Here is a 13,195-nt window from a genome sequence, read left to right as displayed (position 1 = left end):
TTAGTTTCAAGTGTACGGCATAGCGATTCAGTTATACATATAGATATATTCATTCTTTTTCATATTCTTTTCCCATATAGGTTATTATAGAATATTGAGTTCCCTTTGCTCTACGGTAGGTCCTTGTTAGTTATCTATTTTACATATAGTAGTGTGTATGTATGCTAATCCCAAGCTCCTAATTTATCCCCCCACCCCTCACCTTTCCCCTTTGGTAACCATAAGTTTGTTTTCGAAATCTGTGAGTCTGTTTCTGTTTTGTAAATAAGTTCATTTATATCATTTAAAAAAAATTAGATTCCACATGAGTGATATCATATATTTGTTTTTCTCTTTCTGACTTACTTCACTTAGTATGATAACCTCTAGGTCTATCCATGTTGCTGCAAATGGCATTGTTTCATTCTTTTTCATGGCTGAGTAATGTTTCATTGTATATATGTACCACATCTTCTCTATCCATTCATCTGTTGATGGACATTTAGGTTGCTTCCATGTCTTGGCTATTGTAACTAGTGCTACAGTTAAATTTTAACTGTATTGTAACTAGTGCTACAGAAAATTGGGGTGCATGTATCTTTTCAAATTATGGTTTTCTCTGAATATATGCCCAGGAGTGGGCCTGCTGGATCATATGGTAGTTCTGTTTTTAGTTTTTAAAGGAACCTGCATACTGTTCTCCATAGTGGTTGTATCAATTTACATTCCCACCAACAGTGTAGGAGGGTTCCCTTTTCTCCACACCCTCTCCAGCATTTATTGTTTGTAGACTTTTTGATGATGGCTATTCTGACCAGTGTGAAGTGATACCTCATTGTAGTTTTGATTTGCATTTCTCTGATAATTAGTGATGTTGAGCATCTTTTCATGTGCTTTCTACCCATCTGTATATCTTCATTGGAAAAATGTCTATTTAGATCTTCTGCCCATTTTCTTATTGGGTTGTTTGTTTTTTTGACATAATGCTGCATGAGCTGTTTGTATATTTTGGAGATTAATCCCTTGTCGGCTGCTTTGTTTGCAAATATTTTTTCCTATTCCGGGGGTTGTCTTTTTGTTTTGTTTATGGTTTCCTTTGCTGTGCAAAAGCTTTTAAGTTTAATTGGGTCCCATTTGTTTATTTTTGTTTTTATTTTCACTACTCTAGGAGGTAGATCAAAAAAGATACTGCTGCAATTTATGTCAGAGTGTTCTGCCTATGTTTTCCTCTAAGAGTTTTATAGTGTCCGGCCTTACATTTAGGTCTTTGATCCATTTTGAGTTTATTTTTGTGTATGGTGTTAGAGAATGTTCTAATTTCATTCTTTTCCATGTAGCTGTCCAGTTTTCCCAGCACCACTTATTCAAAACACTGTCTTTTCTCCATTGTATATTCTTGCCGCCTTTGTCATCGATTAATTGGCCACAGGTGTGTGTGTTTATTTCTAGGCTTTCTATCTTGTTCAATTATCTACATTTCTGTGTTTGTGCCAGCACCATCGTGTTTTGATTACTGTAGCTTTGTAGTATAGTCTGAAGTCAAGGAACCCGATTCCTTCAGCTCCGTTCTTTCAAAATTGCTTTGGCTGTTCGGGGTATTCTGTGTTTCCATAAAAACTAAAAAAAATTTTTGTTCCAATTCTGTGAAAAATGCCGCTGGTAATTTGATAGGGGTTGCATTGAATCTGTCGATTGCCTTGGGTAGTATAGTCATTTTGACAATACTGATTCTTCCAATCCAAGAACATGGTATATCTTTCCATCTGTGTCATCTTTGGTTTCTCTTATCAGTGTCTTATACTTTTCAGAGCACAGGTCTTTTGCCTCCTTAGGTAGGTTTATTCCTAGGTATTTTATTCTTTTTGATGTGACGGTAAATGGGATTGTTTCCTTAATTTCTCTTTCTGACATTTTGTTGTTAGTGTATAGGAATGCAAGAGATTTGTGTATTACTTTTGTATCCTGCAACTTTACCGAATTCATTGATTAGCTCTAGTAGTCTTCTGGTAGCATCTTTAGGATTTTCTATGTATAGTTTCATGTCATCTTCAAACAGTGACAGATTTACTTCTTTTCCAGTTTGGATTCCTTTTATTTCTTTTTCTTCTCTGATTGCCATGGCTAGGACTTCCAAAACTATGTTGAATAATAGTGGTGAGAGTGGACATCCTTGTCTTGTTCCTGATCTTAGAGGGAATGCTTTCAGCTTTTCACCATTGAGAATGATGTTAGCTGTGGGTTTGTCATATATGGCCTTTATTATGTTGAGGTTAAGTTCCCTCTATGCCCACTTTCTGGAGAGTTTTTATTATAAACGGCTGTTGAATTTTGTCAGAAGCTTTTTCTGCATCTATTGAGATGATCATATGGTTTTTATTCTTCAGTTTTTAATGTGGTATATACCACACTGATTGATTTGTGGATACTGAAGAGTCCTCATATCCCTAAGATAAATCCCACTTGATCATGATGTATGATCCTTTTAATGTATTGCTGGATTTGGTTTGCTAGTGTTTTGTTGAGTACTTTTGCATCTATGTTCATCAATGATATTGGCCTGTAATTTTCTTGTGGCATCTTTTTTCTGGTTTTGGTATCAGGGTGATGGTGGTCTCATAGGATGAGCTGAGTGTTCCTTCCTCTGCAATTTTTTGCAAGAGTTTCAGAAGGGTAGGTGTTAACTCTTCTCTAAATGTTTGATAGAATTCGCCTCTCAAGCCATCTGGCCCTGGACTTCTCTTTGTTGGAAGTCTTTAAATCACTGTTTGAATTTCAGTACTTGTGAGTGGTCTGTTCATATTTTGTATTTCTTCTTCCTTCAGTCTTGGAGGTTGTACCTTTCCAAGAATTTGTCTGTTTCTTCTAGGTTGTTCTTTTTATTGGCATATAGTTGTTTGTAGTAATTTCTTATGATCCTTTGTATTTCTGTGGTGTCACTTGTAACATTTTTTCATTTCTAATTTTATTGAGTCCTTTCCCTTTTCTTCTAAAGGTTTATCAATTTTATCTTTTCAAAGAACCAGCTTTTAGTTTCATCGATCTTTTCTATTGTTTTCTTGTTTCTTTCATTTATTTCTGCTCTGATCTTTATTTCTTTCCTTCTGCTAACTTTGGGTTTTGTTTGTTCTTCTTTCTCTAGTTGCTTTAGGTATAAGGTTAGGTTGTTCACTTGAGATTTTTCTTGTTTCCTGAGGTTAAGATTGTATTGGTATAAACTTCACTCTTAGAACTGCTTTTGCTGCATCCCATAGGTTTTAGATTGTCGTGTTTTCGTTGTCATTTGTCTCTGGGTGTTTTCTGATTTCCTCTTTGGTTTCTTCAGTGATCCATTGGTTGTTTAGTAACATTGTTTAGCCTCCACGTGTCTGTATTTTTTACACTTATTTTCCTGTAACTGATTTCTAAGCTCATAGAGTTGTGGTTGAAAAAGATGCCTGATATGATTTCAGTTTTCTTAAGTTTACCAAGGCTTGATTTGTGGCCCAAGATGTGACCTATCCTGGAGAATGTTCCATGTGCCCTTGAGAAGACAGTGTATTCTGTCCTTTGTTCTATAGATATCAATTAAGTGCACCTGGTCTAATGTGTCATTTAAGGCCTGTGTTTCCTTATTGATTTTCTGTCTGGATGATCTGTCCATTGATGAGAGTGGGTGTCCCCCACTATTACTGTGTTACTGTTGATTTCTCCTTTTATGGCTGTTAGCATTTGCCTTTTATATTGAGGTGCTCCTATGTTGGGTGTATATATATTTACAATCGTTATATCTTCTTGGATTGATCCCTTGATCATTATGTAGAGTCCTTCTTTGTCTCTTATGACAGTCTTTAAAGTCTATTTTGTCTGATATGAGTATTGCTACTCCAGCTTTCTTTTGATTTCCATTTACATGAAATACCTTTTTCCATCCCCTCACTTTCAGTCTGTAGGTGTCCCTAGATCTGAAGTGCATCTCTTGTAGACAACATATATGTGTCTTGTTTTTGTATCTATTCAGCCAGTGTATGTCTTGGCTGGAGCATTTAATCCATTTACATTTAAGGTAATTATTGGTATGTATGTTTTGTTTTGTTTTTTTGTGGTACGTGGGCCTCTCACTGTTGTGGCCTCTCCTGTTGCGGAGCACAGGCTCTGGACGCGCAGGCTCAGCGGCCATGGCTCACGGGCCTAGCTTCTCCGCAGCATGTGGGATGCTCCCGGACCAGGGCACGAACCTGTGTGCCCTGCATCGGCAGGCAGACTCTCAACCACTGCGCTGCCAGGGAAGCCCAGGTATGTATGTTCTTATTGCCATTTTGTTAATTGTTTTGCATTTGTTTTTGCAGGTCTTTTTTCTTCCCTTCCCCTTTTGTTCACTTCTCTTGTGACTTGATGACTATCTTTAGTGTTGTGTTTGGATTGTTTTTTCTTTTTTGTGTGTGTATCTACTATAGATTTTTGGTTTGTGGTTCCCATGAGGTTTTGATATAGCAGTCAATATATATACAAGATTGTTTTAAGTTGCTGGTCTCTTAATTTCCAATGCATTTCCAATATCCTGCATTTGTACTCTCCTGTTCTCATGATTGCTAGTTTTGACGACATATTTGTGTGTGGATGATTCCCTACCTTTATTTCATGTTTGCCTTTACCAGTGAGCTTTCCCATTCATAATTTTCTTGTTTCTAGTTGTGGCCTTTTATTTTCTGCCTAGAGAAGTTCCTTTAGGATTTGTTGTAAAGCTGGTTTGCTGGTGCTGAATCCTCTTGGCTTTTGCTTGTCTGTGAAGCTTTTGATTTCTCTGTCATGTTTGAATGAGAGCCTTGCTGGATACAGTATTCTTGGTTGTAGGTTTTCCCCTTTCATCACTTTAAATATATCATGACACTCCCTTCTGGCCTGCAGAGTTTCTGCCGAAAAATCAGCTGATAACCTTATGGGAGTTCCCTTGTATGTTAACAACTGTTGCTTTTCCCTTGATACTTTTAATATTTTTTCTTTGTCTTTAATTTTTGGCAGTTTGATTAATATGTCTTGGTGTAGTCCTCCTTGGGTTAATCTTGTATGGGACTCTCCGTGCTTCCTGGACTTGAGCGAGTGTTCATGTTAGGCTCATCCTAGGTGACCTCGTTGACACTTCCCTGTCTTTGATCATCCTTCCTGGCAGGTTTCCCAAGCCCCCTTTTCCCGCTGAAGCCCTCTCATGCCTACTGGACATCTCTGTTCTGATGCTGTGCTGACAATTCTAACTACTCTGCCTGCTTCCTTTTTCCATGAGTGGAATCAGCACCTACCCCACTGTCCAAACCAGAAAGTTTGGAGTCACCCTCCTTCCACACACACTCCCTGGCACTGTTCACCTCCCATATTCAATCTCTGAGTTCTGTGGATTCTTCTTCCTAAATCTCTCTATCCTCTTCCACCACCCCAGGTCGGGCCACCATCTATTCTGGGTTATTTCCACAGCCACTCTAGATGGTCCTGCTTACCTGTGTGGCCTCATCCCAGCCTCCAATGAAAGCACTGAGTGCTCCCTCTTTCTCTAGCCAACTGCTGCTCATCCTTCAGGTTTCCAATCACCTCTTCCAGGAAGACCACCAAGCCCGATTTAGGTGCCCTTGCTACGTGTTTCCTATCAAAGCACTTACCACATGATACTGTCATTTCCTATTTAATGTCTGTATCGCTTTGCAGGCCATGTGTGTGTGGTTCATTATTTTAGCCCCTGAAGCTAGGACAGTAACCATAAAGACATTCACAAACTTCTGGATGAATAAGTAAAAGGAGATTTCCAAATCTGTAAAATTCAAACCCAAACTGAGTGATATCATCCTAAATAACTTAATTTAGAAACAAAAACCTTGAGCCCAGCTTTCAAATGGTTTGGTCAAGAAAAGGCACCTCAACATCATGAGGAGTAAGCTGAGAGCACCGGGGCGCCTTTCATGTAAGCAAATCCCCATTTTGGGCAGTTGAGGTTTGCACACGGAAAGCTGCCTCCCAAATTCTTAAACTGATTCCAGTTGAATCTGTTTATAATCCTGCATAATCAACAAAATGTGGTTCAAGTATTACCTAATGTCCAGTGACTCAGAAGAAAGTAAAGAGTCTCCTCGTCCATCCCTAAATCTTTACAGACAAAAAATACGCTAATGAGATCTTAACATTTTATAGCTGGAAAGGAGTTTGAAGCTCATTAAGCCAATATTTTATTGGTGAATTTGAAGCTCAACACTGTCGTTTTACAGGTGAGAAAACTGGGACTCAGGGAGGCAGAGAAACTGACTCAAGGTCACACCTGCCCTGTTAGTCATAAAGCGGGGCTAGGACTCGGGTGCTGGGCTGTACCTGCCAGTTTGGAGCGTGCTGACAGCAGAGGCGGCTGTTTTCTCAAGATCACGTTGATAGGAAATGTTTCACACACACCTCAAACTAATAACTGCTTCACTGTCCAACAGGGCAGCCAACCTGAGGGAGAGAACTGGAGGAGAACGTCCCTCAGGCCCATGAAGAGCTTCTCACTGTAGCGGAGGGGAAATGGCTAGAACCGCATGTCGGCGGGAGTGAGGTGAGAGAGATGCCGGGCACTTACCTTTTCTTTGTCACTTGCTTCCCTAGCCACTGTAGAGCCCTGAAAGAGAAAGAGATAATGAAACCATGCGCACGCGAGGTATCAGCTTCACGTGAAATATGCAAACACTCCGGGGCAGAGAACGGAAATAAATGAGCACCGACTTTGCTCTGGCCCCTCCCCGAGTGTGCTGCACCCTCTGCAGGGATTTCTGTCCACCTGTCTCCAACCCCTTCCCTGCCGTGTCACCTGTGCTGCCTTCTCCCTGGTTCCTGTCCTCCTGCTGGAAATCAGAAAACCCGACAATCACGTGAACAATGACTTACTAAACGTGGAGTCAAACCTCAATCGTCAGAAGTGGTTGGTTTGAGGGTCTTCAAAGTGAAGTGGGCCGTCAGCTGGCCGCAGTGACCACTGGGGCATAGAGGCCTCTTTCCCACGCTGCGTCCTCTAGGTGGGGGCGTGCCCTGGCCCCCGAATGCCCGTCTCCCCTGGCTTAGGGTTACTGATGCATGTGCTTCCTCACTTACCATGACTAAGACCCAGTGGGTACTTCCCGGCCCCTTTCACTTTGGAGGTCCCTTCAAACACACGTCTCCTTGCACCGCTTCTGTGTCAGAACCTAGGCTGAGCACAGAGGTATAAAGTAGAAGAAAACACAGTTCTTGGTCGCAGCAATTTCTACTCTACTGCACTGGTTTTCCAAATGATGCCCTCGGTTCTGTGTTGTCTGAAATGACAGAGTGTTCCTGATGCCGACAGGGGTGCTTTGGGGTAGAGTTCAAGAACAGAAACTGTCCTTTGTTTGTGGAAGATCTTAATGCAAAAGATAGATTAGGAAACAAATGGCCAGTGAATTCCTAACTTTGTTAATACAACAGTGAGCATTTATCCTTTGTGCTCCGTGGTGACCATCGCAGTGTCTCACCCAGCAACGCCCAGTGTTTGCTGAGGATCACGGCCCGACTGACTGCTCTCCCTCCCCTGCCAGCACTGGATGCCCAGACTATGACTAGGTCACTGGAGCGATCCATTTACCTGACCATGTTTTAAATAGATATTTATTGGCCTGGAATACTTGCATTAGCCAATCATTAAGAGAATGTGTATGTGACTTGGGAAAATTTAAAGTAGCTTCTAGGTTGGCCACTCTTAACATTTTTGCTCTATGACCATCTTGCCTTCAAGCAGCTCAGGCATTAGTCAGGACGTGTGTAACGTGTTCACAGCTGGGGAGACTCCTTGTACTGGGGAAGGGGGCCAAGCCCAGGCCAGGGGGTCCCTGGGGCCACTTCTCCATCTGCCCCATGCTCAGCATTCCCAGGTCTGGTGGATCCGAAAGACCCTGCTGCCAACCCAGGGAAGATGCTCGAAGCTTCTGGGGGATGTGTCGGAGGAGCACAAAGCTGACCCAGCACGTGAAGATGAACCGTGTAAACTGGTCGTGAAGGAGAGCCCTCTGCCTGGCTGAGCCCAGCAGCCGTCACCTGCAATGGTTTGTTTCTTCCTTTACAGATTCTTGAATTCGGGCCGTAGTCTCTTCCTCTGTACACTGACTGCTAACAAAGAATGTTCCCAAATTTAAAGGGGAGGGGGGGCTAAATCCTCAGGTATTAAATACTTGTAATACCTGAGTCTCTGTATCTTTAACCAAGTTTTTTAGTCTCTGTGTGTGTTTTCCCCTCGACGATATAATTTACTCTGCTCCTAATTCTCACTGAAGCTTCGTCTCTATGTAAAAATGCAGAGCATTAGCCTGGAAAAACTCATCCAAATTTAAATTCATTCAGAATTTAAAAATTAAAACAAAATTAGAAACATTAAGTCAGTCAAGGCTGAGAGTCTGAGCCATGAAATGATGCCAGATGCCCAGGTTCCCTCACAACGGCAAGTACTGGCAAGAAAAGTTTACTCTACAAGCTAAAAAGGGAGATGAAATCATGACATCCAAGGTTAAAACTATAACATCCAGTCTATAAGCATAATTTACATCAGGATATGCTTGAACAGGATATGCTCAAGCAGGATATGCTTAAGATAGAGGCACTACCTTAAGCATTTCCGGGGGATAAAAAAGTAGAACCAAAACAACTGCCTTTAAGGGACTTATCAGTAGAATGGATGAGACAATGAACATCCATCCACTCCTCCCCACATGCCGTGCCTTATGCTGGACGTGACACATACATATCTCATTAATCCTCACAGCAGCGGAGGTAAGATCACCTCTGTTCTACAGATGAAGAAACTGTGGCTCATAGAGGTTCAGCATCTTGCACACAGCTAACAAGTAGTAAAAAACCAGGACATGTGGCTTCAGAGGTCAACTGGCTTCTTACATGGGAGAGTCAGGCCAATGAAAAGACCTGTAATACTCAGCAGAGTGAGCTAAGTAACACTGCCAAGGGCCTCCTGAGGGAGATGGTTCCAAAGAGCCCTGTAGCCCTGTAGCCCTGTAGGCTGGGATTTCCACCTGTAAAATAGCTACGACTTGGAGGCAGGACAGAGCAAAGCTGTATTTGGGAAGCTTATATTGTTCATCTGAACTCCAGAGGGTAGGAGATAAGCCTAGAACATTCCCCCTCCCTTAGACTAGCATTTCTCAAAGCATAGTTCAGCACCCAGGGGTCTGCAAAGGCAAAACTATCTTTATAATAATACTGAGACACTATTTGCCTATTTCACCACCTTGATATTTGCACGGATACTGCAGATACAATGGTGGGTAAAGCTGCTGGCAGCTCAGCACAAACCCAGCAGTGGCACCAAATGGTATTAGTGGAGTTTGTCACAAAACATATGCATAGCCTCGAGGAAGCAGTTCACCTAACTCAGTCAATCCATCATTCCAAATGACCAAAGCATGACGTAGCCAGACCAACGCGTGCAAAGTTCACCGATGTGATTTCAGATTCCACACTGTAACTCAGCTTTGAGACATTACCACTTGTCAGGTTAAGGTGTGATATCAAAGGAAAACATCCACAAATTTCTGAAAAAGTTATTAAAAACTCCTCCTCTCCTTTTCCAACTACATATTTGTGTAAGGTCTGATTTTCTTCATACACTTCAATCAAATAACTTGGCAACAGGTGGACAGCCAAACCAGACAGGATGTTCTAACTGTCTCACCAAACCTGACATTAGAGAGATTTGCAAAGATATAAAAAACAATGCTACCTGTTCCACTAAACTTTTTGATTTGGAAGGTATTTTTCATAAAGATATGCTAACATGTAATGGTTTTACTATTTTAAATAAGTTTTTTTCAATGTCTCATTTCTAATATTGTAAGTATTAGTAGACATAACCTACATAAGCAGAAGCTTTCTGGGGTCCTCTTTTAAGGGTGTGAAGGAGTCTGAGATAAAAAAAAAAAATTCGAGATCCACTGATGAAGACCAAAGGTTGGAAAACTTTTTCTGAAGAGGGTCAGAGGGGTAGTGTTGCAGGTTTTGTGGTCCAAAACGGTCTCTATGGTAACTACTCAACTCTGCTCTTACAGTGCAACCACATAACGATACACAAACCACAGGCATTGTGGGATTCCAATAAAACTATTTACAAAAATGGCCATGTTGGCTGTGCCACGGAGGCAGGTCACAGCCTGCCAGCTCCTGACCTGACGTTGCCTATGTCGGTGATCCCAGAAGTCAGATCCCCTCACGCCACAATCAGAATTTCCAGTGGTCCACCTCTCACTTGGGGTCTCTGAAACAGCCTGTCTCCAGGCCTGCTCCTCAGCCTATCCCTCACCTCCTTCAGGTCTGCAGTGAAGCGAAACCCTATCCCAAACCGCATCCCTTTCCCATGCTTCCTGTCTTTACTTCTGTCCATGGCACTGATCACTTCCTAGTATACTCCATGATTTACTTACCCCTTTTACTTATTACCATCCGTCTTTACCCACCAGAATGTCAGCTCGTTGAGAGCAGGTTTGGTCTGTTTTGTTCATCGAGCTATTCCCAGCACCTAAAGCAGTGCCTGGCCCATAGCTGGTGTTCAATACATACTTGTTGAATAAAATAGACATGGTATCTCTCGTAGGTACAAGTGGTCCTCGCTTAACACAAAGGAGCGCTCCTGGCAGCTTTGTGCTCTGGGCGCCTCCTAAGTGCTCAGCGTGATCAATTACATACAACGTGGATGACCAAACTTAATGAATAAAAGTTAATAAAAATCAGTCTTACCTTTAAGTCATATTTCCTATATACAGATAAACGGTGGCTGAACACATTTCTTGTAACAATCACATATATTTCAACTCCATCAACATTAAGCCGGTACATGCCCAGGAACTGGGGAAGAAGGGTGATCCCATGACATTCCACTATATACTGCATAGGAGAGAAAGAAAAAAGGTGGGGAAATGATCCAGTCAAAAGGTGTTCATTCAGATGTAAAATGTAACTCTTCTGCTCTGGTGTTTATACAAAGTGATAATGGTTTATTATCCAACTATTAATGTCCTGTTTACAGAAAATGACCATGTTTGTACTGCCTTCAGCAGTACAGGTCTGCATCCACCGTGCAGACACAGATAAAATTCAACTCTATCTCCAGAGATATTTTCTCCCTAACATTCCAAACTAATTTGTAAAGTCAAAACTTGGATATAATGGTGTAGGGTGAGAGGACAAGTGATTGGTCCTTTCTGTAATTCCTTTAAAGTGAAATCACACTCTACCTGGGGCTGCCATCTTCCTCCCTAGAAGCCTTTATGATGATTTCATGAGGTTGAGGCAGCGTGACTTGGCCACTAAGATCAACTCCTTTAACAGTGTTGAAGTCGAGGTTAAAAAGGAAATTGTGGAGAAAGCTCAGTGTTAGAAGCTGGGAGAGTTGGGCTCCAGTCCTGGTTTTCCTGTTTCTTATTGAGACTCTAATGTTTAAATTGCCCACTGGTCTCCCAAGGCAAAAGGAATAAAAGCAAAAATAAACAAATGGGACCTAATCAAACATACAAGCTTCTGCACAGCAAACGAAACCATAAACAAAACGAAAAGACAACCTACAGAATGGGAGAATGTATTTGCAAATGAAGCAACCGACAAGGGCTTAATTTCCAAAATATACAAACAACTCATACAACTCAACCAAAAAACCAACAACCCAATCAAAAACTGGTTTTTCGAAAAACACTTCTCCAAAGAAGAAATACAAATGGCCAACAGGCACACGAAAAGACGCTCAGCATCACTGATTATTAGAGAAATGCAAATTAGAACTACAATGAGGTACCGCCTCACACCAGTCAGAATGGCCATCATTCACAAGTCTACAAATAACAAATGCTGGCGAGGGTGCGGAGAAAAGGGAACCCTCCTACACTGTTGGGGGGAATGTAAATTGGTGCAGCCACTATGGAAAACAGTATGGAGGTTCCTCAAAAAAACTAAAAACAGAGTTGCCATATGATCCAGCAATCCCACTCCTGGGCATATACCCAGACAACACTATAATCTGAAAAGATACATGCACCCCTCTGTTCATAGCAGCACTAGTTACAATAGCCAAGACATGTAAACAAACTAAATGTCCATCCTCAGAGGAATGGATAAAGAAGATGTGGTACATATATACAATGGAATATTACTCAGCCATCAAAAAGAATTAAATAATGCCATTTGCAGCAACATGGATGGACCTAGAGATTATCATACTAAGCGAAGTAAACGAGAAAGACAAATGCCATATATCACTTATATATGGAATCTAAAATACGATACAGATCAGCATAGCTATGAAACAAAAACAGACTCACAACTATAGAGAAAAGACTTGTGGTTGCCAAGGGGGAGGGAGGATAGGAATGGGAATTTGATTTTAGCAGAGGCAAACTATTATACATAGGATGGATAAACAACATCATACTGTATAGCACAGGGAACTATATTCAATATTCTGTGACAAACCATAGTGGAAAAGAATATATATATGTATAACTGAGTCACTTTGCTGTACAGCAGAAATTAATACATTATAAATTAACTATACTTCAATAAAATTAAAAAAAATAATTTATGAAAAAATACTCTTCTTTTTTTGGATACATTAAAATGAATACTTTGTAATATTTACAAGTGACATTGAATAAAAAATTCATGTCAGTGAAGAAATAAATCAACTGCCCACCAGAGCAGCGGTGTGAAAAAGGGCTTGCCCCCACTCTACAGACAGATGGACACACTCTGGCCCCATGTTGGATTCATCAAATCCAATGAACAAGTCCCAGAACTGACACCATTTCCAAGGAGAGTTGCAAAAACACAACATGCGTTTATCAGTCTTGAATGACGATACTCTAAAAGGCCACAAGATGGAGACACTTCTCCTCAAAAGACCATCCTTACAAACTGGGTCCCATTGCACTTTCCAAAGGAAAGTTAGGTTTTCCTTTCTTTAAAATGAAGGGGAAAGAAGATTTCAAAAAAGCTCTTTTATTCCCATGACATGTGTGTGAACTCTCTAGGATAACTGAACAGCATGAATAACATGATTCCAAAACTGTAAAAATGGTACCTGTTGTGCCTATTTACAGAGATGTGTCTGGAAGAATGGTCACTATGGTAATGGTGAAATTTAGGGTAACTGCTTTCTTCCTTTTTTAAAAAAAACAAAACTATTCTGCTCAAAGTTTTCTGTTGTACAGTGAACATTTTATAA

General features: G+C 40.9%; 1 protein-coding gene across 4 annotated transcripts in view; it reads right to left on the bottom strand.

Annotated features, from left to right (window-relative positions):
• The window catches only part of PIP4K2A (phosphatidylinositol-5-phosphate 4-kinase type 2 alpha), a 179,020-nt gene that overhangs the window by 34,444 nt on the left and 131,381 nt on the right, over positions 1-13,195 (bottom strand). For all 4 annotated transcript variants that reach the window (XR_007475274.1, XM_033407853.2, XM_004280946.4 and 1 more), the window contains exons 5-6: positions 10,720-10,866; positions 6,551-6,589 (exon numbers count right to left, since the gene is read on the bottom strand). Coding sequence is in view for 3 of the 4 variants with exons in the window: in XM_033407853.2 (XP_033263744.1) it covers positions 6,551-6,589; positions 10,720-10,866 (186 nt within the window). In the remaining variant the exon portion in view is untranslated. The remainder of the gene's footprint in view (positions 1-6,550; positions 6,590-10,719; positions 10,867-13,195) is intronic.

This window comes from Orcinus orca, chromosome 2, assembly GCF_937001465.1.
Source record: "Orcinus orca chromosome 2, mOrcOrc1.1, whole genome shotgun sequence".
Lineage (NCBI taxonomy): Eukaryota > Metazoa > Chordata > Mammalia > Artiodactyla > Delphinidae > Orcinus > Orcinus orca.
Note: the sequence above shows the minus strand (reverse complement) of the source record. Positions and strands in the feature narration are given on the sequence as shown.